The following is a 24,664-nucleotide window of genomic DNA, read 5'->3' as shown; positions in this document are numbered from 1 at the left end:
AGTACTTTTGATGTTTCAGAGGTACGGATTTCTTATATGGACATTTAAATGGTAAATGGTCTGTATTTAATATATTAAATAACACAATAGCAGGAGGTTGCGGTGGTAAACATATCTGCAGAGTAATACTAAAAAGTTTCATGAGTAGCTTCACTATTGTAGTAGCCTTTCTAAACTTGCCTGTCCGGAATGGATTTACTTCTTGACCTGTGGCGATGCTGATTGCAGCTTTCTTTCTCTCCTGAAACTGCAAAAGTGGCCTGCAGAAGTGGAGCTGCAGCAAATAAAGACCACAGAACCCTAAAGCTGCACCACCGCTGCTGCAAGAAGAGCTGCTTACATCTTTTCAGCTTCGGTGAAGCTGAACTGTGGCCGTCCGCACAACCCCAAACTGGAGAGTCAGTTGTCTTGGCTGTTATCAAAAACGTGCCCAATGCACTTCCTTGGACCCTTAACAATACACATGCCAAGTGTGAAGCTGAGAAGACGGTTCGGCAATCCACATATAGACAGAATGAGAGATTTCAGGAATTATATAGGTAGATAAATAGTCAGTCTACACCTTTTATACGGCTGTAAATAGCTGGTCAAACAGGGTGTGCACCTCTATAACAGGTGTACAACATGTGATCTCCTCAAATGAATGCTCTGCTTGATGTAATGTTGTCAATTTAGGATATTTTGAATGGCACTTGTCATCATTTTTAAGATGTAACCCACGTTATATTATTTTACATAAGGCTTCAGAAGCGGGTTGAATATCAATTGTCAGTGTGTGTCAGCAGCAGTCACAGACTTACTGCTCAGGGTTACCTACTGCAATTCAACCCTCCGATGCACAAAAGTCACTGCAGTGCTATGCAACATTATTGTCTTGTTTGCACGTACACAGTAGCTTTCTGTCGCTGATAAGTGGTTTTGTCCTTGGGGGGATGATGCACCTTACAGCTGGCCGAAGCAAGGTCAAACCTCTTACTGTGTGTGTGTGTGTGTCCTTATTTTTACTCCCAGAAGTGCTGCTGCAGTAGCTGTGGCATTTAGAGGGCAAGGTATTTGCAAGATAATTAGCCTACTGCAACCATTTAAGTCCGGGGTAAACAAAACACTGGTGCGGCCATGAAAAGAGGGGAGCCCTTGTGAGAAATGATGAAATGAAATGCAACTGTCAGATTCACAAGCGAATGTGTGCGTATTGATGTCGGGGGGGGGGGGGGGGGGGGGAACTGGGACTAGAGGGAGAGCTGCAAAGTCTCTTGATGCACCAATCAGTGCGTAGAGATGCAAATATATTGCGCTGCTGACTGACAGCTCATCGTGTCATACGCTGTGAGGCCTTCCACAGAGCATGTTGTGCTGTCTGTCTCTCTCTCTGTTTTTTTTCTTCTTTCTTTTCTTCTCTCCGTCAGTCTCCCAAATCCGAACTCTTTCTGGGGAGCAAAAGCAGCTTGTGTTGGCCAAGCACTCGGAGTGAGAATAGAAGCAATCATTTATTCATCGATTGAAACATCAGACGACTAAGAGTCAGCGAGGGAGCGGGGGCAACAAAGAGCGGGAAAGATAGACTGACTGAAGGATGAGGGAGAAAACCAAGGGTGGTGGTGGGGGTAAGTGATCAAAAGAGGAAAGAAAATTCCTGTCAAGCATATTATTAAGTTATACTTTAGTATAACCTTAACTTTACCACATTAGAAGTGTCCAGACTTTGAAAAGACTGAGTTACTGCGTCTATTCCTCTTTAATGAGGAGCAAATGTTTTGTTCTGGTCCGCTGTATATCGTTTGTTAAAGCTTCATCTTCACGCTGAGGTTGTGAACGCATTTCCTGAAAAACGACTTGAGGACCCTTTCAACTTTGGCACAAATGTTCTGTTAGACTGATAAACTGATTCCATTTTGGTGGTCAAAGGGAAAAGATCAAGGTCAAGTTGGCCTCACAAAATATGGTTTTGGCCTCTTTAACATGATATCTCAAGTCTGCCGATATGAATTTCAAGTTTTGACCAATTGTCACTTGGACTCCAGTTGCAGCAGTCAAAGGTCATGGTGACGTCATACAAATTTCGGGGGGGAGACGTCAGCTATAGACTGAAACGGCTCTGGTTTGCCTCGGCACATGTTTAAAGATGAGAAGATAAGTATCTGCAGTTGTTTCATCCCGACGACTAGACCAAAGACTAGAATGATCTTAATGAATGCAGCACAAAAGTCAGAATAAGAGCATTACATCTGATGTAACAGTTCATGACTGTTCATATGCAGATCAGTAAGTGCGCTGCCACATGGCAACTTTTTTCCTAAAGCTTTTTAAAAGGCAACAATCCCTGTGTCAGATTTCTCTGTTTTATTGACACGAATCATTAACTATCTTATCTCAGATACAACACATGTCCATCAAAGCGCAAAAAGAGTGGAAAGCTTTTGTCCTCAGAGAGGGTATACATTTAAACAGCATTATCCTTCAGTAGCAGTGGGGTGGGGGGTGGGGGGCACATGATATTGGACAGGATAATCCTCGTACAATAAAAAAATTAAATGTAAAACCTCTCCCTACTACAGGCGCATGTTGTGAATTGAAGATAGGACGACCAGATTCCCTGGATACAATGCTTATTATTACATTCTGTTTTCTTTTTTTTTTTTCCTCTTCTTCGGAGAGATGCGAGTTGTGTCAATTCCTCCCACGCAGTCCAGATAAACAAATACAGAGAGGCAAAGCTCGATGCTAACATTTACAGTGATACGAGAAGGGGTTGATTGCAAAGAAATAGATAAACAGGAACTAAGTTTAAACCAGAACCAATCCCAAAGGTATTGTACCCTCCCCCAGTCTCCCACCCCACAATTCTCCTTTTTTTTTTTATAGTATCACACAACAAAAGACATTCAGTAGAGCATACCAGAGTGATAGAAAACACTCATGCAAAGAAAGCCTTTTTCACACACAGTCACTAACACAGGAAAATCATCTTAAAGAACAGCGCTGTCAACAGTCAGTGCCTTCAGGTCTTTTAGTGGATCTTGTTATTGTTGTTTCTCTCTTCTTTTTTAAATTGCTACTGTACTCGATTAAAAAACGATATGACAGACTGCGCCCGTTAGGCTATGGAGTCTCCTGACTAGAACCACCTCTGTCTCGCCCGTGCACGAGACCCTGGGGATCCTAAAGTTTTATTACCAACAGTCTCTGTCTCCGGACCCCCAGCTCAGCCCACAAGTTCAGCTGGGAGGGTTTCTGCAGAAAGACCCGGAGCCACGGGAGCGCGCCTCGGTTGATTTTCCGTTATATAAAAAAAAAAAAAAGGCGTGATGTTAATTCTTTTTTTTTTGGCATCTGTTCTTATTCTCTACCGTCTGATATATAGTCTACTTTTACAATCATGTTCTATGTGGCAAACAATTAAAGAGTTTCATTCCAAAATAAAACACCTCTAACCAAATGATGGCAGCTAGCTATTAAAATAAAGTCTACTATGGGTAACTTTAGTTTTTTTGTCTTTTATTTACAGTTTTGTCATCTCTGACTCTGTGATATTAACTAATAAAGCTTTTTTTAATATATATCACATTTCGGAATGAAACCCTTCAATTTTAGATATTTTTTCAGTTTCATGTATATGCACATTCAATCCAGGTTGCATTCACTGTTGATTCAGTCTCTCAGTAAACGTTATTTAGTTATTAATAGAATGGTCTCGCCGTTGAGTCTTTTTCTTTCGCAGATATATTTTTGTATATAGGGAGATCTCTACTCAGACAATATGTATTGGCGGTTGTAATCCATTTTTCCGCGGTTACAGTTCCTCTGAGCGGATGACGTGGAACAGCGTGACGTTGTAAAGGACCTGGTGGCCATTGTTCCAAGCATAGAGGGCCCGGTCACGTGGGTTGTAGTCCAGCATGGAGATATGCGAGTACTTATTCTGGAAGGCAATGTCAATGTACTCGTAGGTAGAGGAGTTGGTGGAGTAGGCGTAATAGACCTTGGTGCCTCCTGAGTAGCCGTTGGTGACGTAGAGCGTGCCGCAGATCATAAAAGACTCACCGGCGCTCCTTTTCGGGTGGTTGGTGGTCCAGCTCTTGATGATCTGCAGCGTACCGGGGTTCAGCTTGCTGAGGACGATGTTGCCGGCATTCTGGTTGGTGGCGTAGACGGCCCACAGCCCTCCCTCGTCCACCATGAGGTCAATGTCAGAGTGTCCCCCCCAGGCGTAGTGATACGCGTTATTGAAGCCGGCATAGTCGAGCTGCCGGGACTTGCTGATGGAGGAGGTGCGGAAGTCGAACTTGATGATGACGTGGCTCTGGAACTTGTTGAAGTAGATGGAGCCGTTGTAGACCACCTGACCTGTGCCTGACCACGGATGGGGCAGCCGGTGGGAGGTGAAGTTGTCCGACATCATGAAGTCCTGCATGGACTTGTACTCCCGCACAAAGCGGTTGTTGTGGTAACCATCCATGTACCAGACCTAGACAATATGACGAGAGAAGGGAAATTAGCACAGAACCCCATCATCTTCATTCATCAGTTGGATACAGATCACACGGAGAATAAATCCAATCACACAACAAACAAGCATTCCAATTAAATTAGTGCTGAGATTTTCCTCGAAGAGCAGACGGAGCTGGGACCCAGCAGCTCCTGAACAGTCAGGATGATCGACGCAGGGTGGAACGAGCCGGGCCCCGCAGGGATAACGCCAATCATTTCAGATAAAAGCGTGTCTCTGTGGCTCCGACCCAGCTTCCTGTTGGCCCCTGGTGGTGGTGGGCAGGGCGCTCTCATCCCGGAGCCGCTTGAGGCTGAAACACTTCCTGTGTCTCAGCGGGACTGAGAAACCTGAAGCTCCCCCCCCACCCCCACCCCACACCTGTGATTGGCTTACAAAATAAAATCACATCAAGGAAGCGGGTCTCGACAGGCCCAGAGAAAAAAAAAGAGCCGAGGTAAGGAAACCGAGAGATGAAACGAAGTGGAGCGGGGCTGTCTGCTCCCGTCAATTACACTCACTCTGTTCTCTGCTGTTCTTTGATAACGCAGCACATCTTTTCATGTGTTCTGTTCAAAATGTATTAGTTTCTACAAAAAAAGTTGACTATTGTATGCTAAATAAAATCTTGGTCAATTTTTCAAATATATATGCATTGAAAAGTCTGTGTTGTCATGACATTTAACCTTCAAGACACAAACCGCAAGTTTGCACAACTTCTGCACCGCATGCCGCTGCTTCTAAAGTTTTCATCCTCTCTCCTCCCATGCGACATCGTCTCTTATAAATAAGTCTCGTAAAGGTGGTGCACCAACAGCATGTCCAGACTTAGCAGCCACATAAACCTTCTCTTTATTTCCGGCTGCCGTTCGTCCTCGTCCGCGGGGCAGCGTCATGCTAAAACCATATAGATTAATGCCCCCCAGCATTTCGGTTTTAATGTGTCTCAGTAATCAAAGCAGAGCCACTTATCGAGCCAACGGCAGCTGAGCTCCACAAAGAGAAAATCAGATGCAATCAGCTGATAAAAGGCCCGGCAACCAATTAAAAAAGACTGATTTTACAGAGATAATTGACCTTGGTCGTAGGAAAAAGTCAGCATCAACTCTAAAGTTTGGGTGATCTATAATCCTGTATGTAGTCTACATGCTGTCACAAACATTTAAAAATTCTAAAGATTAAAAATAACCTTTGCAACACCATCACACCTACAAATATTTGAGACACGTACAGAAAAATAATGAGTTCTGAGCTAAAACATTACATTTACTGCTTTTATGTGGACCAACAGAGGATAAGAGGATTATTTTATTTTTTCCACACTTTTTAATACCTTCTACCCAACACCCTGAGGTGCAATCATTTATTTGTATTTGATGCCAGTTTTTTTTCGGAATGTCTCTATACTTATAGGAATTCCTCTTTTCTCCTAGTGATTTCCCTTTTTGATCTTTGCTATATTGTGAATGAACAATCTAACCTTCTGAAAATAAGCTTGTTTTACTCTGCAATGACAATAAAGGTTATTGACCTCAGCTTTCTATTCCAGAGTTGCTGTATCTTTTCAGTTTTAGTGTTATTATTTTAAAATCTAACATTTCCTAGTGACCACGACATTGCTATATCCACCACTGCTGCTGTAAAACACACATCACTTGCTGTGTGTAGGGCACCAAGTGCTTGAGTGGGCACGAAAACTTTCTAATAACCATCGATCATAGAGACATAATGATGAGTTATTTAAATTCAGGGTAGAGCACAACTACAATAGGAACCATTGAAGCCATTAATGGCAATACAAGATAAACATAATTGCTTGATTTAAAAAAAAAAAAATCAATAGTGTGGTTTGTGTGTGCACTTAAGGCATCTTAGGCAAGTTGAAACCTTGAGATGAATGTTCTGCATTACTTGCGGGTTTGTATATATACAGTGGTGGCCAAAATTCGTAGAACACCTGGTCACAGAGGGCACACCACCAATTTGTATAAATTCAAAGCCTCTAGAAGTAGTCTTGAAGCACATGTTGCTAACATGGCTAAGGTGAAGAAGGAGATAACGATTGAGCAGCGGGCTTGAATTAAGGCCCTTTTTGATGCTGGCTGGAGTTACCGCCGCATAGCCTGATGCCACCAATTCACACCAGAACCGAAAGGGGAGTGGTATAAAAAAGAAACTTTCTGACAGACAAGTGAAGCATCTCAAAATTCTCAGTCTTAGGGACCGAAGAAAGACCTCACGAGAACTGCGTGATGAGATCACCACCACGATGACTGATGTTGCAACAGTGTCTTCAAGAACTGTGCGACGGAAACTGGGAGAAGAAGGACTTGTTGGCAGAATAGCAGCAAAGAAACCTGGTTGCAATGGAAAAGCCATACAACACCTATAGGAAAAATGAGCATGTTCTCCGACAAATAACCAAACCTGCGATGTGTAATGCCATCTCTTAACTGCCACACATCAACTTTGCCTGAATACAAATAAAACTAAGAAACACACAAAAGTAAATAAATCTAAGACTCACAAATATCAGAATAAAACATTGTCAGCTCTTGGTACCAATAGAAGTGAATTCAAACTCACACGAGGAGTTGCCATCCATACTGTGTGATGACTGTGTGCAGCGGTACGTACCCGAGTGTCTCCTTCAGGTGCCAGAGGGTCGGTCATCCAGGATCCGAACCTGGATCCAGACGTCTTGATGGTGATGGGATCACTGATGCCCGTAAGTTTGCCGCATGCTGCAGAGAGAGAAGTGAAATGGGAACATCTAGTGCGACACCCGTTTGTGTGGGCTTTTACTTTTTATTTGACTTCAAATCAAAATGTGTTTGCCTGAGGGAGCTGATGTCCATCTCGGTGCTCTGCGTGTGCCTCTCTCTCTCTTTGCATGTACCGTACATCGGTTGCTTATTATTCCTTTCACACATGCTCGTGTCGGTTTCACTCTCGGTGTGAGAAAGAGGGAATAGGAAAGCGGGGAGCCGCTGTGTTTTCTACTTTTGTGTGCTGCTTGTAAGCTGCTTTCGTGTTAATTAGTGTTGACTGAGGTGTTAATGTGAATTTGACAAAACTAACGCCGGGCGCCGAGTCCCTCATGACTGAGCGCTGGTCGGACTAATGTTCCCTGTCTAATGAGCGCAGGCTGGCACTATTTTACCAAAGAAGAAGACCTCTCCTCACGGCTGCAGCACATCCACAGGCGGCTTTTCAGCAGGACAAAGGTCAATTAGAAGATTTTGATGAGTTAATTTTTCCCAATGAATGTTATGAATCGCTCTGATATGCTAATTTAAGGAGTGACACTGTGACGATGGCTCATTTTAAGAGTTTCATTAGCATCTTTTTCTGTGAAGCGCTGCATTCATTAACCGCTCACTAATGCACTCCCCTCTCCTCTTCCTTTATAGCCACGATCATCGGTCTTCATCGCTGCAAAATGTAATTTTACTTTAGAATCATAAACCCAGAATTGCCTTTTGTTTCCCTCTGCGAGTCTCATTCAATTATCTGCCTTCATCTTCATCTCCTCAAAGATCGTTTAAAATTAAACTTGGGCTTTTTCGATTTTGATTTTTTTGCCTATATGCCTGAGCGTTTGTGCGTCTCGGTGTGCAACATATGTCGTGCCTGTAAGCGCGAGTGGGCATCGCACCTCAGCGGCGGGTGAGAGACAAACACATGCCCACATGAGCAGCATCTACTATTTCTAGTAGAAGGGTTAAGTCCCTTACATAACCCTCAGTGGGATTAGGGAGTGCAGTAATACACTGCCCATTGATTTATTTATTTATTTTCTCTATAATCGTGCCTCTATCTTTAGATGACAGCTACTACAGCGGGCGGCCGGGGGAGCCTGCTGATGGATCCACAGTCTGGAGATGCACAGAGTCTAATCCCCCTCTGGCCTGAATTTGCCTGGTACGACGCAGAGGGCAGAGCAAATGGAAAACCTAATGGGAACTGGAGCTGATGGAATTTAGCCATCAGCTTTAGATTTAGCTATAGAATAAATGCTCAACTGCTGAGGATGATGAATAGCTGTTTTTAAAGGATAATTTGGATTTATTGAACTGGGTATTCTGTCAGAGTTCTGGCTGGAAAACACTGTGTTCGCCTATTTTAGATTTCGGAATAAACGTGAGCCATGAGACAAGTATTATCTAACCCATTTTATAGTGGTGGTGTCACATAATCCTTTCTACCATTCAGGATTCGGCAATATTCAAATCAGACTCTGTAGTGACAGTTGGTGGGTTGTTTGTTCACTGATGATGAAATTTGATCAAAAAACATCGACATAACTGAGGCTAGAACATTTTCATGAATAGATAAACAATTACAAATATTTCTAAACTCACAATTGCCTTTATCAGTTATGGCATTATACTGTAATAAAGAAAGACGACATGACTAATCTCCAAAAGCCATACCATCTCGATCACTTCCTTATATACAGTACATGGTGTTTAAAGCAAGTATTCAGGGGCGTCATCCCTACTCGTCTCCTACTCTCTTTCTGTCCCTGTATCACTTATTATTTACTCAAACAGCCTTTTAACCTTTATTATTATACCTGCAACATTATGTTCTGAAGAGGAAGTAGAAGGTGAGAAGAAGTTGTATCAGCAGGAGGCAGAGAGCTTTGTGTGCAGCTCTGACTTCCTGGTTCCATGCATCAGTATTTTGCTTTGAAGGGCCCTGGATTTGCCTAAAGCTGTCTGTGGCTGCACGTTGCCCGGGCATGAGTCAGAGTGATTTATTTATTTGATTATTGCCCAGCAAGCTGGCATGTCCTCTTGATCGATGGCCATTGTGTCCCAGCAGCCGCCGGGCTGTTTGTCTCTCCGGCAGAAAACAGCTTGAAGGACAGCTCTGCAGGGACCCTAGTTACTCTCTTTCACTTTGCCCGCTCGCCTTCACTTTATCACTCTCTCTCCTCCCTCCCCTTGTACCACCCTCTATCACTTTCTCCACTCGCTCGATGTATTATTTAGTGTAACAATTTCCCCCAGCCCTCTGTGTTTTCCCCAATTTTTTTTTTCTGCTGTTGTTCCGCCGATGGTAATGCGGCGGGCGACCTTCGCGAGTTTAATCTCAATAACGGCAGTGTACCGGAGTGTTTGTGGTCACTATGCATGAGTGCCTCCGCAGTCCTGTGGAGATGAAAGGGAAAGGTCCCTCTCTGTTCTGCCCGAGCTCGTCCCTCACTGGGTGACCTCGCCTTTATCTCGTCTGATCTCGCACACACACGCCGCACTTCCCCGCTATCTCAGCCAGTCTGACCACAGTTGTGCAGAGTGGCATTGAACTGCGGCTGAATGCACTGACAGGTCTCCTGCAGGTATCGTGCATGACTGAAGTAATAACAAGCGGAGCTGAGATTAGGTGTCTGCTTCCTCTTTTTTTTAACTCCAGCGTATTCAATTTAAATACAATCACTGCCACTCGACTGGAGCTCCCAAAAAGAACAGTATGCAAAAAGCTCTTTCCCAATTTCTTGCTGTCATCACACGCTGTGAGTAATTTGAAACAGGGACACAACATACCCGCGATGTGCGGCTTGTAAGTGTCAGCAATATATCTTAGTCACTGTCGTGTGGGTGCGCATCTATTAGCACTGTGGGCTGTGACAGAGGTGTGAAGGCGCTGAGACAGGGGCTAAAAGCAAAGATAGGACTGCGACGGGAACTTGCAAGTCTAGGACGCTCTCTTCTTCTGAGTCAGTTTGTGGAAATGCGTTAAATGCTTAAAGCTGGGGTTGGTAATCCTGGAAAAACTATAGATCCAAAACCCCTCCCATAGGCCCTGTTGTCAAAGCTACGCCCCCAAGCACAGGTAGGGATGAGCAACCAGGCCGGTCGGTTAGTGACAGACAAGTAAGCTAGCCAATCATTTCGTTCGTCTGATTGGTGATGTTTATTACAGGCCTGCAAGGGGCCACAGATACCTGCGTTTTTTCCTTTTGTTTTCAGCAGACTTTAATTATTGATGCTAGCAGGACGTGAAGAGGATTTAAAAAAATAAGATTCTTATTTCGAAAACTATTTACCCACCTTCCTTTAATGCCTAATCATTTATTTTAATATCCCACTAGAAGCATCACAGGAGGCGAGTCTCAAATGTAGATTCATGCCGCGCAAATACAAAATGAACAAACGGGCATTGCAGAACTCCCACTAATAATATAATTCATTATCGATTCATCCCGCAATTCATGACACATTCAACAACTTGTTTAAAATTTGTTAATTCAAATCTAACATTTCCAGAGCCTGAGGCAGGGTTTTCAAATAGCTTATTTTGTCTGATCAATTGTGCACAAGGTTTTTAATTTGCAATGATGCAAAACAGAAACAGAGAAAGGCAGCGATTTGTCACATCTGAGGTGCTAGAACCCAGAATGACTGTTTGGCTGTTTGATGGATAAATGGCTTAACAACTTAATCCATTAAGAAAATTGGTGCTGACTGGTTTTCTGGTTTCCGCCCGACTTTCTTTTTGCTTTGCAGGAAGAATGTACAGTTAATAAGGAAGTTAACAGGGCGTAACTCCAATTCTATGAGTGCATGCATGGATTTCATTATGTGTTTTCCTTGACAGTGTAAGAGGAAACAAACAGCAAAGGCCCACAGTGTGCAACCACATATGAAACAGTGTAAATAATCAGTATTAGCCTGTGTATTCTGTATTTCAGTGTTGGATCATTACAGACGCACATTATGTTTGTGTCATGTGAGTATGCCTGAGGCTCTCTTCTCTGGCCAGTCACAACATACTGCGTGTCAGTGGGAGTGTTGTCGTGCATGCATGTGTCTGAAGCAGGGTGTGTGCCAACAGCTTTCTTTGCCTACCTAATTTTTGCATGCATGCTCGGAGTCTCTCCTCAAGATTTGACACTCTGTTGTGGAGCTCCTCGTAGTCATAGGCCCCCATCTCCTCCTGAAGTTCGTTTAGAACTGACGTCAGATTCTGGACCTCCTCCTTAAACTGCAATACCAATTTGGCATCGGCCTTGTACTCCTCCAACACTGGTATCAACGGTCTAAGCTCCTCCATTTTCGCTTTTATGGCCTGAAAGGATTAGAATAAGCTCGGTTGAGTGTCATGCCCGACATAAAAGAGTCCTGCTGTCCGTAAAAGAAAAAAAAAAAAAAAAACACCTGTCTGACCTGACTACTCTGACTCTCCCCTGCCTCTACACTGACATGAAGACCCCCTGCTTGTGTCCATGTTCGGTGTTTGTGTGTGTGGGATAGAAAGAGAAAGAAAAACTGTGTTTTGTCTGTGCAAGTGTGTGTCTGAGCAAACAAACCTCCACCCGCCTGGAGGACGAGCGGAGCGGCTCCGTCCCGGCAGTGACCAGCCGTTTTTTTAAAAAGCAAGCCCTCGGTACACCGACAACAATTGGGAAAGCTCTTTATTGGTCATCATCGTTTAAAATGCAACATCGTATTAAGGGTTACATGCTTTTACATGTCACACACAACAAAGTGTCTCGAATTTTTACGTCTATAGTTTTACGCAGAGATTTGTTGAGTAACCAAATATGCATAGACAAAAGCCAAAGAAAATAAAATGCATAACAGCAATTGATAATAATAATTGTAATAATAATAATAATAATAAATGTCTTGACTTTTGAAAAAAAAAGCTTTTAGATGGAAAACTTTAACAGCAGTAACATGCAGGAAGAGATCAGTGGTGGGTTGATTTGGGAGAGGGGTGGGGTTTCTTAGTCTTAATGGTGCTAAATTAACTGTTTGTTGCCCAAATGCTCTCAGTACTGTGGCCCAGCTCAGGGGGAATCTGGAATTGACCTGCCTCTTCTTCCCTGTGGCTCTCTTTACATGTCTTAAAGTTAGCCCTGCAAGCAAGAAAACGACACAACTGTTGACAGGGACTTGAGCTTGCTAACCTATCTAACACACAAACAGACAATCAAACGCACACACACATTGTATATGGCAGAAAACAGAATACTGCACACATGCACTGGAGGTGGGTGCAAGAGGTTTTTGAGCATGCACGTGATGGTGGGATCACACAAATGTATTGGTAGATATAAACGATACAAACATTGAAGATGCATTTGATTGAGTGGTAAAAGTAAGAATATAGGTACAATGAAATACTGCATTTGTGTAAGTGGCTGCAAACAGGGCTGGGTATCAAGTTGTCCAAACTATTTTTGTAGCATAGTCACAGGATTTTTAATTGTCATTATTTTGTCAACCTTGTTTCACTTGAGGAATATCAGAGAGGTCTCACATTTCTAAAAATGAGGAGCATCTCGTTAGTTTTACTTTTGTTTAAATTTCAACAACAAAAAAAAATGCTGAATCTATTTGCTCATCTGCACCACATTATAATAAGTATCAGGACTGTGTTGGAAACTGATGGCAGTTTACAGACTTGGAGGATATTGAGTCTTGTGGAGGAGGAAATGTTCGGTAGTGGCCAACTGAAACCTGAATGCTATTCAAAGAGGTTTCGTAGTGTCTCAAGAAACAATGAGATTAGTAGGACGGAGTGGAACTCACATAAGCATGAGTTTGAAAAAAGTTCCTTATTCTCATGACATGACTCTCTTTCTCGTAAAGGTACAACTGTCTTTTAATGAAGACTTTATTCTCGTAACCTAATGATATCCTCAAAATCTCAGATCTAAGATTTAATGACATCATCCTGAGCTATAGAAAGTTATCTGCATTTTACGTGTTGGTATCTGAGACAAAAATCTGTATCTCAATGAACAGTAAAACATACATATTAGTTATCTGCAGCCCTACTTCCATGCTAAAGGACATTGAAAGGAGGGAAAAGGTAAATTTCACTCAATACCCTGGCCTGTTTGCATAGGATTTGTTTCAACTGAACAGTTAACCCTCTAAGAAAAATGCCTTGTTATACTAACATGCATGTGTTTCCCATGTGCAGAGATTTGAGGGCCACTGCACAACCAGCATGTGGTGAAACATGAACATATAAACTAGTTTCATTTAGGATTCTGTCACATGTTTTTTAAATGAGTCAGTGAGGAATTATAATGTGAACTCTTGCAGTCGAGTTGATCCATCTAATCATTTACTGTCTTTAATTATGTATTCATTATGGGTTTCCTGATGTGTGGTATGGAGGTTTAAATAAATCAGTTCAATCTCTACATTGGGAACACATGAGCACAAAATGGATAAGGCTGCGTGTGACGGGCGACAGAGCAGCTGTGAATATCTTGGACTGAATGGCGGTTGGGTCGATGGCTGGAGATATGGCTACGTACCTTATATTGCTTGGCGATGTTCTGCTTGTGGTTCTCCTCCACCTGCCTGAACTTGGTCTCCAGACCTCGGAGCTGGACCTCCATCTTCTCCACGTACTGCAGGTCCCTCTGGGTCCGCTGGTCCAGCACTTGGATGGACTGGGTCATGTTCTGGACCTGGGGTTCAATATGGAAACCTTAGTTAGATGTATTTCAAGAAATCATGATGCACAAGGAGAAATAAGCAATGGATTAAAAAAAATTCCATTGTGTTATTTTGTCTCGACATTCTCGTCTTAGAGATTCACAAACTCTGACATTAGGCCAATTAGATAGCAGACTCCGACACATGGTGCCAATGTAGAGGGCGACACTGTTTAGACATTTACTTTCTCCAAGACTCCATGATCTTGGCTCATCAGCCATTTATTCAAAAGAAATCTGTTCATGTCTGTGTTTTTTGTTGGCCTATGCGAATCAGTGAGCTAGTCCACATTGTGTTGAGACAAGCTCACCTTTGAATAGAAAGCAATTTGTCATAGATATGCTCAAAATGTTCCTCCTGTGAAAATGAGGTGGTGTTAGCTTTCTGTCTCTGGGTGTTGAGCTGGGTTGCATCATTAGAAGTGTACCTCTGGATAAGTGCAGCACAATAGAAACTCAGAGAGTCGGTGTGTAGCTGCCTCCCATGACGCCTGTTGGGTTTCCAGGGAGCTCATTAGAGCTTTATTTCTATTCTTGTCCAACGGGCAGAGGTGCTTGAAACCACAAACATGACTTAACCTAAATGTGTGTCTCTGTCTTTGTGTGTCGAGAAGATAAAAAAGGAGTAAAGGTTGAGTTTGTGTGCTTTGTATGACTTTGATCGCCGGGGTCATGCGTTGCTGAAAGGTTAAGCTGCGTTTTACCTTCTCTAACAGCTGCCTCAGTTGTTTGGTGCGGGCATCCCGTGAGCACATGGACTGCTGGGGCGCCACCACCGTGCAGACACACCTCCCCTCGCTATCCTGGGCTGAACTGTACACCTGCCACGATTCCTCCGGGTTTGCTGGCAACACCTGAGGACGAAGGAGAGAAGAGATTAAAACACGGGCGGATGAACAGAGAAGCTGGAGGACAGTGGAAAAAAGCATGGAATGAAAGAAAAAAGACAAAAGGTTGGCACCTTCCTGTGTTTGTCCCTGACACTTTTAAGCCCAAGGTGTTTTGAGTGTGTTGGGCCAGTTTATTGCTAAAGCTCTATTGTGATATATTTATCACCATCTGGATGCCACAAACCACCAGGCTCCACCCGTTCTGCACCAGCCTACTGTATATTTTAAAGCCACACAAAGGGAAGATGCAGCCAATCAAGACGGCTGAAGCTACTCCATTATTCAGTGGGGTTTGTGTGTGCGTGTGTATGTGTGTGTGCTTGTGAAAGCTCAGAGCGTGAAGTGTTTGACTTGAGATTTTTTCTTCCCCTCGAGACGACTCCAGTTACTGATTAGATAAGACTATGTGTAGGTGACTTTGACAAAGATCATCCCCGCATCAGCAATAACAGTATTCTATAGACCAGACCTGCAGATTGATTCAGTTAGCGAGAAGGAAATGACTTCACAGAATCCCAAAAAGGAGCAATCAGTGTCTGTTTGTCAGCGGCACAGATTCCTTCCAGAGGATGTGCTGACGAGATGAAGAAACTCCCTGTCAGGCATCTGTCTCTGAAATACCTGGTCGGTGCTGTCACACAGATACTGATCAAATAAAATCTCTCAGAACCTACTGATTTAAGAAAAAAAAACTAGAATTGTCTCCAAAACGAATCCTAGAATAAACCTTATTCGTCCAGGATAGATCACTTTTCTGAATCCTATCCTTTTACATTCTATTTAAGGACTTTCAGCATCCATTGTTCCAGATTCCACTGCTATAACCTCTTGACAGACAGAGCGCTCCTAATATTATCCTGGCACAGACCTAAAGCTCCACATAATCTGATGCAAAAGAAATTCTGGCCACGGTACCTCAGCTTTGATCTTCTCGAATTCACCAGTGAAGAAAAGGAAGGAACGAAGACTCCCTGCTGTTCCGTGGGGTTAAAAATAACCCTGCTTTGAAATATGTCACGTCAACCCTCCCCCCTAATATCCTACAACTTGATATTATTCATATCAATGCCAGGAAAGAAAATTAAGCAACAGATAAGTTTCCACTTAGTGCAGGGTAGGGACGGAGACTGTGGCAGCTGGAGTAACATCAGAACGCAGGAGTGAGATTTCTATGATGCGCCTCCAAGGCACTTTTACGCATCACGCTGACGGGATTTCTCCTGTGAAGTGTGAATCAAACGCACTCAAAATCGCTCTTATGCTGCCTATACTTGAACTGCATCTTATTAGGCTGTAACAGTCGACATTCATTCAGGAAAAAATGTGTCACAAAGAGCCAAATCCGCAGGAAATAATGCGTAATTTGCGCACTTACTCCTGTGCTCCGGTCTGGATATCCACCCTGCGCCGCCGTGAGCTTGGTGGTGTTGAGCCCCACCAGAGAGGGGAGGGTCTGCGACATCCAGTTGGTGATCATCGCCATGGTGCTGAGCACGACGCCGATCTTCAGCAAAGGCACCGACATCTTTGCGCGCTGCTTCCCTTAGACTTTTATTTTATTTTTTTTAAAGCCGTCTTCATTCTACACACTCCATCGTGGAACAGGGGAGGCGGCGGGTCATGTTGCCCAGAGCGGCTGGCTGTTTCACCCGGGACTCCGGCTCGGCTGGTCTTTTTTTGGACATCTCCCAACGAAGCCCTGGCGGCGAACGAGTCGGACGCGCGGTGTATACGACCGAAACTGGGAAGGTCGGGACGGAGAAGGAGCTGCGGCGGCGGCACCGGATCCAGCGCAGTGGAGGATGAAAAAAAAAGACCAAGGGATAAAACCAAAGCTGGATGCGTCCTCCGGATAGCTCCTCTGCCTGCTTGGTCTCACACACACACTGCTGCCTCTTCGCCTCACCGTTACTATTTCGTTCACGCCCGACGGCCCGCCTCCTGCCTTGGTGCGCGCTGTGATTAAGTGCCACCGACTACACGCACGGGCTGCTCCAAATGGATGAGAGCAGGAAGGAGGAGGTACTACGGATCTATGTATATCTCCAGACGCAATGATGTCAGCCAGGTTGGGGTCCGGTCATGGAAATATGACGAATTGCGCCCATAGGTGCGCGCCACGACACTGGCCGTGCCCAGAGGGGATAACGATGACACTGAGGGTGAGGAATTATTTATCCCAGACAGTGACATTTATATCTCTTGTGTCCCTCCAGAAGATGAGGGGTCTCTCTGTGTGCACCTGCACGGTGGAACTGCCCCCACTTACCACAACCAAAGATACGAATTAATGTGAAAATAAACTCAATACACTGGCGCAAATTATGTCGCGTCGCAGTGGCGCACGGTGCGGTGTCAGGGCGCAGAAATGATTTCATGTTTTATTGATGGAGCAGAGTCCTGGGGACCATCAGCTCCGAACGAGGATGGAGTTTTCCATTCGTTGGACTCTGGCGCCATCGTGTAGCCACAAACGGCATTGCAGAAACCAGAGGGGGAGGGAGGGTTTATAATGGGAGGAGGAGTAGGAGGAGGAGATTTATTTTAAATACCCAATTAAAAAAGTACTCGTTAATGTTGATTCACTTTTCAGAGGCGTATATATTTTAAAGGGCCATGCAGGTAATTTACAGCCACTTCAGCTCAAAACATTCCAGTTGCATTAGGTTCAGATGATTTGGTGCATATTCAGAATTAGACCAAGTAGAGTTTATTTTGACAGGACAAATTGAAAGGTCAATTGATTCTGTGCAATCCAAAGGCTAAAGTACTATTATTTATATTCTATTGTTTACATTCCCTTGTGTTCATGTTGCATGTTAAATTATTTATTACTTTGACTGATATCTGTTTTTTGACTTTCCCTCAATTTGCTGCTGCAACAGAGCCAATTTCCCAGATGTGTAACTAATAAAAAGTTATGTTATCTCTTTTATCTTTTCAAACAACGTCTACTGCAGTATTTATTTACTACTGACTCTGGACCAGTGGTGGACACAATAGAATTAACCCAAATTATAGTATTAAGCAGACCTGCATGTTTCGCCTTTTAAAAACGAAAGTAAAACCAAAATATTTCCGTTTCAATTCACTGAGCATCACCTGAAACTGTATAGAGCCACTTTGAAAACCTGTGGTTAACACTCCTGGATATATTGGATGTTATAAATTGTCGTATACAAGACCTTAATCTTGTAAAACTAATAAAGTCTGGATTTATCTTAGCTTATCATATCTGACCAGAGCCCATGTTCTCCATCAACCGGCCTGTAGACAAACATTCCAGGCCAGGGGCTAAATTGCACCACTGCATGATACATGAGCTCCCCAGAATAGCGAGAGTGGCTCTTGCGTCCACAGTTATTTCTGTCAGCACCATAATGGATTTTTCTTGTAAACTCAAAAGATGGAGGCAAGGTTCGAGCTCTCTCCTACTCCCTCGCTCTTGTCTCTACCACTTCTTGGTGACCTTTTGAGGTGCAGAGCTCACTGTGTTGACGCCTCGCACAGATTAGAGTGAGGCCCCGGTGGGGTCAGCTCACTGCTGTGCACGGCTCGGCGCAGCGCTGTCTAATGACACAGATACGACTCAAGTCTTCCACGAGCCCCGCAGCTGCAGACCCCCGTTCAGTTTTAACGACGGTGATGGAAATCATATGAGGTTTTGGGTCCCTGCCTCCAAAATCAAGTGCTCAGGGTTTTTACAAAGGCAGCATCAGGAGGGACGCCACAGGTGCAGCGATAAAAGAGGATTAATCCATGACTCATCCAGTTATCAGCCTGCCCCCTACTGGATTCATCAAGAGTGATTTGTACAGAGATTATACATTAAAACGTTTTTTATTAGAGCTGCACTCCACTGGTGGAAGGATTGAAGAAGTGTGGATTTATCATTAGACACATTTATATTCAGACATTAACCAGATTAAGTGAATAGTCTGAATTAATGTAATCACCTTTTTCTGATTACCTTACTCTCAATAAGGTCATACTCGTTATAAGCAACAATCAAATTTAGACATGTTGATTATTCTGACCTTAATCATTACGCATTGGAGATTTCACAGCATTCTGCGCCATCGACCGTTACCAAGTAGGAGAATGTAACATTGATGTGACTCAGAGTGTGGTCTGTGACACGTACACCGGATTATGAATGGAATTTTATATTAGCATCTCCTTTAAACACTATAATCAAGATAATGTCTGATTCAAAGTAATGTAAACAGTCTTTCTACGAGATCTCGAGTTTGTAGACTATAGCGACACCTGTGCAATGATCAGGGATGCTGTGTGTAAATAAGATTTTGTCAGATCTGTTGATTTTTTACCTCCACCTTTATACTTTTGTCTGTTTGTTGGTTGGTTAACAAGAATACGGAAAAACTAGATGTATTAGCACAATAACTCGGTGGAAAGATGAATGTATTTGTAGGTCTGGGTCAGGGGAGAATCTGTGAAGTGGATTCAGACTTTTCATTCACTCCCCTTTGCATTGTGAGATAATCTGCGAGATTGTCAATATTTTCCAGCATTACTCTTGAGGAAAGAAATCAGACATGTTTAAGGGACTGATATTTATTAGTGTGTGCAATTTGGTGCATATTCATGGTCCTGTGGATTGAATTATGGTTTCACAAGAGGATTGTTGGTCCTTGGTTGACGTATATGCTGTTCTAGTGGCTTTATGTGTTAGCATGATCACACAGAAACTACGAAACTGATTTCAACCAGACTTGGTGGAGGGATGTGGCCTGGGTCAGGGAAGAACTGGTTATTTTGGTGCAAATGCTGATTAAGGAGTAGATTCAGGAAGTTTCAACAATCCTGTGTAGGATTAATTGGCCTTAAGATGGGAGGCAAGCGCTCGGCTTAGTGCCATTCTCGTAGGCCAATAAGAACGTTGCCTGAGGTGCTGTGCTGCATAGGGGTTGCAATGATGCTTTTTTTTTCACTTTGCAATAAGAGGCGCAAATTACAGTTTAACTGGTGCAGATGTGGAGGGATAAGCAGGCACATCTTATAACAGGAGCCAGTGTAATACAAATGAGCAGTAAACATCTAACGAATGCAACATTAGGGATTCACAGACGTAGCGGTTCTGGCTGTTATGCTGTTTTGCATTATAGAGAACAGGTGTCTGTGTGCACACACTGTGATAACCAAACAGAAACGCTCAGTATACAATGTGGTAAAAGCTCAGTGAAAAATCACTTTTCCAGCCTGCCAGTGCACAACAAAATGCACTGTGTCTCCACCTACTCCACTTCTGCTCTCCCTCTCTCCCTCCTGCTCCATCGCTCAACCAGCCATACTGAATAATAAATAGCTTCAACCCCAGCTGCCACTCACACCATGCACATTGCAATTCAGCTCAACTCCATCTCAGGTTCTAACATAAAACCAGATTGATTCCTCTTCCTCCCCCCTCGTCTTTTACATTAAAGACCTTATCCGTTTCAAATCGCTCCCTTTTCTGAACCCCTTGTTATGCATGCTTGCGTAACAAAGACACGTTGGCAAAGTTGTCTCGTGTAAATTAGGAGGCTTGGCATATTTTGTTAGTGTGAAAATCCACATGTATTGAATTGTGCATGCATGCAAATTTAAAGCTCAACCCTAAGCAGATGTTTTGCAGGATTCCTATGCAAGGCTGGTGTTTGCAGTATTTGCTATGATATGTAGGTTGCATGGTGTCAAAGGGGCGGCTGTGTACCGGCGCCATCTGTTTGGCGAGGTGTCGGTGAGATGCTTTCGGGGGGAGCCGCTAGGTGAGGAACAGATGCCACTCTGGCTGCTTACTATTCTCTCTCTGTGTGAACGCCAGGCAAATCCCTCAAGAAGCGTGGACAGAGGTGAGCGAATGTGGGCAGAATCGAAGAGGAGAGACCGAGCCACTAATCAGGCGTCTCCCTCCTCCCTCAGCCCAGATGTTGGAGGGAGAGAGCCGCAGCTGCCCGGCAGCGTCTGAAAGCGAGCCTTCAGTGGCACGGTGCTTAATGTGGTCATTAGGAGGATGTTACTGTTCAGCGTAAAAAAAGGTTGGAGCTATTCTGCCTGGGTGGCTCTTTTTTTTCCCTTCCTGATGAGTAATCTGGCAATAAATGGCTCTCTACAGTTCTGTGTCCAGATAACACCTCTCACTTTAATTTTTTTATTCAAGCAGCGGCGGGATGTGCAGAGGCCTGGTCTTCCCACAGTGAAAATGGATTGTGGGATTGTGTGGCGGGGGCAGTATAAATAGAGCCTGTCAGCGTTGTCCTGTGTTTCTGTTCTGGAAATGAGCAGACAGGCGAGCTGTGGACTAATATCGACTTACCTTCAAGCAGACGACAGACACTCTGAGGCCATCAGAGGAAGACTTCGCACTGTGATACAGGCCCTGACCTGCACTGTGCAGGACCCCGACACCCAAAATGTAACACCTCTCTTCCCAATATCCCCTGACTGATGGCTCCCATCAATCAGTGCAAATAGCCCCATTGTGCCATTGTGTCAGCATTTTTTTGTGTTGCTGTGCACATCCAGTTCACATTATAGGCCGCTGCAGTCAGTGTCATCGTTGTGAGGGGGGGTGTAAAATAACACCGGCATAACCGCGTGTAAGGTTACAGCGTTGATCACTTTACAAATCAAATTCCACCACAAGCGTCAAAGCCAAGCTGTTGCGCCATGAATAAAAAATGCCCGCTCGGCCCCCGCACGCTGACATCCCTCATAAATTTGCGGGAAAATCAATGGCTTGGCATATTTCTGTCAAGGCAATATTACATCAATATTGTTCTAACACGCTTTGGTTATCAGGGCCGGGCAGGGTTTTGCTGCTGCAACCTACTTCCACCAACACAAATTTATTGAGCGTGTCACTTGGAGTAGAGAGTATATCACGGCCTCACTGGGGGGGGCAGGGGGGGGGACAGGGAATACTTTATTGATAGTACCTCAGAGGCCCAATTTTTTTATTTTTTTTATTTTAACTAGTTTTAGCCTTCAATTACCAACGGCAATTGGATTCACACAAGCGCGAAGCCTGTGAAATATGACTGCTCTTGCAAGAGGTAATTAAAACATCAGATGCTGCAACCCACTGGTAGCAGGGGCCTTGGGATAAATAAACCCTTCCTCTACATCCTCTCCTGTTTTGTGAGGATCCATGAAGCCCCCAAAAAAAGTTTAATGCAGCAGTAACAATTACAGCAAACGGTCCCATTAAAAGGAGGACGTTTTATCAGCCCAATGATACTGTTTACAACTGAGCTGTGCTGCCTTTTCACACTGCTGCACTAAATGTTCTCCGAGTCAGACTGTGGTCACTGGGCATGCTCTGCACAACATCAGCCCTCAGTCAGACACTGCGTTTGGGTTGTGGAGAGCAGCGCAGCCCCCCCATCATCTGCAGCAACACTGGCCTCTGCAGACCCCAGTGCACGGGAGTGACCTGCTCCTCAGAGATCGGAGTGACACTGATTGACTCGTTGTGTGATATCTCCACCAATGTGACAGCCGCGGAGAGCCTGGGTTGAGGCGAAGGGAGGAGGAGGGATCATCTGGATCTCTCCTCGCCCGTCAAGCACAATGCATCGCCCGTCATGTAATCCCACCCGTTAATCCGGTTAAACGTGGTGGAGGGCTAATTCACCGGGGCTCTTTTAAACCGAGGTAAACTGGTCACATCTCTAAACGGATCTGAAGCCAATTAACTGCGGATTGTGAGGGTGGAAAATGGCGTTTGACAGATAGAATGAGTGATACTAGTAGTGATAATAACAGTGAGACCTACTTGGGTGAGTTCTGTGCCCATGAAGATGAGGAGGGTGAGAGTCAGGAGCTTGTTGGCAGGCTGCATCTCTTGCCTCCGGTGTGTGTGGACCACGCAGCGGTCTCACATGCAGATCGAGTCCCCCCTTCACGTCCCCCCGCTCGGCGCAGCGGTCCCTCGTCCTCCCCGGCTCTCTCTCGCTCTCTGTGTTTGCGCTGGAAGTCTCTTCTTCTTCTTCTTTCTTTATTTATCAGACGGTGTTTATTTTATCCCTGCAGCAGAGAGCGACAGATCTGCTTCACGGAATCGTCTCGGAGCACATTCATTGCACATCGGGAGCCCGTCCTTCAGTGCTGCCTCTCCCCTCCTCCTCTTCCACCACCACCTCCTCCTCCTCCTCCTCCTCTGTGCCGTCTCCTCCGATGCCGCGCTCGGTGATGCTGCTGCTCTGTCGGTGCGACCGGACCGTGGATGTGGGCATGAACATGGGGCTCTCCGGGGCTCAGGATGCGGGACACGGTGGTGTACGCGCTGCGGGGGAAACCTGCACTCGGGATGCCGAGCTAAAGTTGAAGCTCCCCGCCTGAAGCTGCCGGTGAAGCTGTGGATGAGAAAAGACACGAGTGACGGAGCTGGCGATGCTGGAACGGAAGTTACATAGCGGGGAGAGGGAGATTTAAACTGGCGAGGACACAGGAGACCAGCTGTCCAACCATTGTCTGTTTTTTTTAATATAGGAAAACAACGTCGGCAAATAATCTTTATTAATAGAAAAAAAAAGTCAATTCTTGGCTGCAGAATAAAAAAGTATAACAAATTTAAAGGGCCCTTTCTAGGGTTAAGGAAACAACATTTTGTACAATTTGGAAGAAACACTACTGGTATTGTTTTATATTCAGTTTCTGCCAATTTATCCATTTCAGCTAAATCTTACACACTCAACCTTTAATGTAAACATGCCAGACTCCCATTCTAGTCTCTAACTTATATACGTTTCTGAGCAGCAGTCGGCACAGTGGGTTGTCAGTTTATGTAAAATGGTAATTCATATAAAAAACTTCTTTAAACCGAAAAATCAAGCGGTTTTCATTGATTTCTCTGAGAATAAGTAATGGGTGTCGTTGAAAGAAATCTAGCATGTTGAGGGGACTGATTTTTATGTGAGTGCAATTTAGTGCAAATCTAAATAAGAATCTTAATGACTCATTTACATGATATAAAGTGAGATACCCTACATAGTGGACTATGTTTCCCACAATGCATCATGAAAGGTGGTGTACGACCGATGGTCACTTACCAAGCAACATACCATGATGCATTTCTCTCAAGGCGAAGAGACAAAAGAGGACAGAGGGCAGCAGGAACAGCCCAGTCTATTGTACCCATGTTATTACAAGAAGAGCATCACCGCACAAACAAGTTAGTTTCATTCATCATATTTTTTTACTTCAAGTACTCAGACAAAGTGTTAAATAAACATCTAATATGAACTCTCGCGTTTTTGTTGTATCACCGGGGCAGAGAAAATCAGCTGTATACAGAATTTTTTCTTCTCTCTTTTCAGATGAGCTCACACGTCCTCTACACAGACGTCACTATAGTAAAGTAGGAGTTAGGGAATGAGAGGGAGATATCAGACACAGCTCATTAGATCCATATCGTGACGGTAGGGTTGGTTACCTGCCCCGGCTTCATTAGTTTCATCTTGATCTTGTTCCTTTGTCTACTTTGGTCTTTTTCACACCTGAAAGTCTGGACCAAGGTTTTACACAAGGTTCATGCCCCCCCCTCATTCACATACAAATTTGCCTACTTAACGTAAACCTCCAGTTTGATTAAATCCCAACTTTTTAATGTTCATGTTAATGCTGTTGGCCTATAGGATTTAAGAAGATCCATATTTGTAATTCCTCATAACTGTATTGCCTTATTAGACCACTTCCTCTGTAGACAGAGTTTGATTGACAGCTCCCTGACCCTCCTTTGGACTTTGATTCACCTGTGGGGGCGGGACAAATTACATCTTTATCCTTCATTTTGGACTTCGGTGACCTCAGCTA

The 24,664-nt window shown here is 44.1% G+C and overlaps 1 protein-coding gene across 2 annotated transcripts; it reads right to left on the bottom strand.

The window, feature by feature from the left end:
- Positions 1–2,342: 2,342 nt before the first annotated feature.
- olfm1b (olfactomedin 1b) lies at positions 2,343–22,760 on the bottom strand. 2 transcript variants are annotated; one of them, XM_053411978.1, is made up of 6 exons: positions 22,626–22,760; positions 14,660–14,809; positions 13,773–13,928; positions 11,344–11,563; positions 7,124–7,230; positions 2,343–4,465 (listed from the first exon to the last, which is right to left on the bottom strand). In XM_053411978.1, the coding sequence occupies exons 1-6, from the start codon at positions 22,689–22,691 to the stop codon at positions 3,791–3,793; spliced, it is 1,374 nt and encodes a 457-aa protein (XP_053267953.1). In that variant the 5' UTR covers positions 22,692–22,760; the 3' UTR covers positions 2,343–3,790. The 2 variants fall into 2 exon arrangements, with proteins under 2 accessions (XP_053267953.1, XP_053267952.1); XM_053411977.1 differs by lacking the exon at positions 22,626–22,760 and adding an exon at positions 16,221–16,715.
- Between the last annotated feature and the right edge of the window lie 1,904 nt (positions 22,761–24,664).

Source organism: Pleuronectes platessa, chromosome 19 (genome assembly GCF_947347685.1).
Source record: "Pleuronectes platessa chromosome 19, fPlePla1.1, whole genome shotgun sequence".
NCBI classification, from domain to species: Eukaryota; Metazoa; Chordata; class Actinopteri; order Pleuronectiformes; family Pleuronectidae; genus Pleuronectes; species Pleuronectes platessa.
The sequence above is the reverse complement of the archived record's forward strand: the minus strand, read 5'-3'. Positions and strand labels throughout refer to the sequence as shown.

Bases quoted from the DNA above. Each gene is read 5' to 3' on its own strand.
- olfm1b (XM_053411977.1), bottom strand. From the start codon at position 16,370: ATGTCGGTGCCTTTGCTGAAGATCGGCGTCGTGCTCAGCACCATGGCG. The intron at 14,810-16,220 runs GTAAGTGCGCAA...CTTCGTCCTCAG, and splicing joins ATCCAGACCGGAGCACAGGA to GTGTTGCCAGCAAACCCGGA. The intron at 11,564-13,772 runs GTACGTAGCCAT...TAATCCTTTCAG, and splicing joins ACATCGCCAAGCAATATAAG to GCCATAAAAGCGAAAATGGA.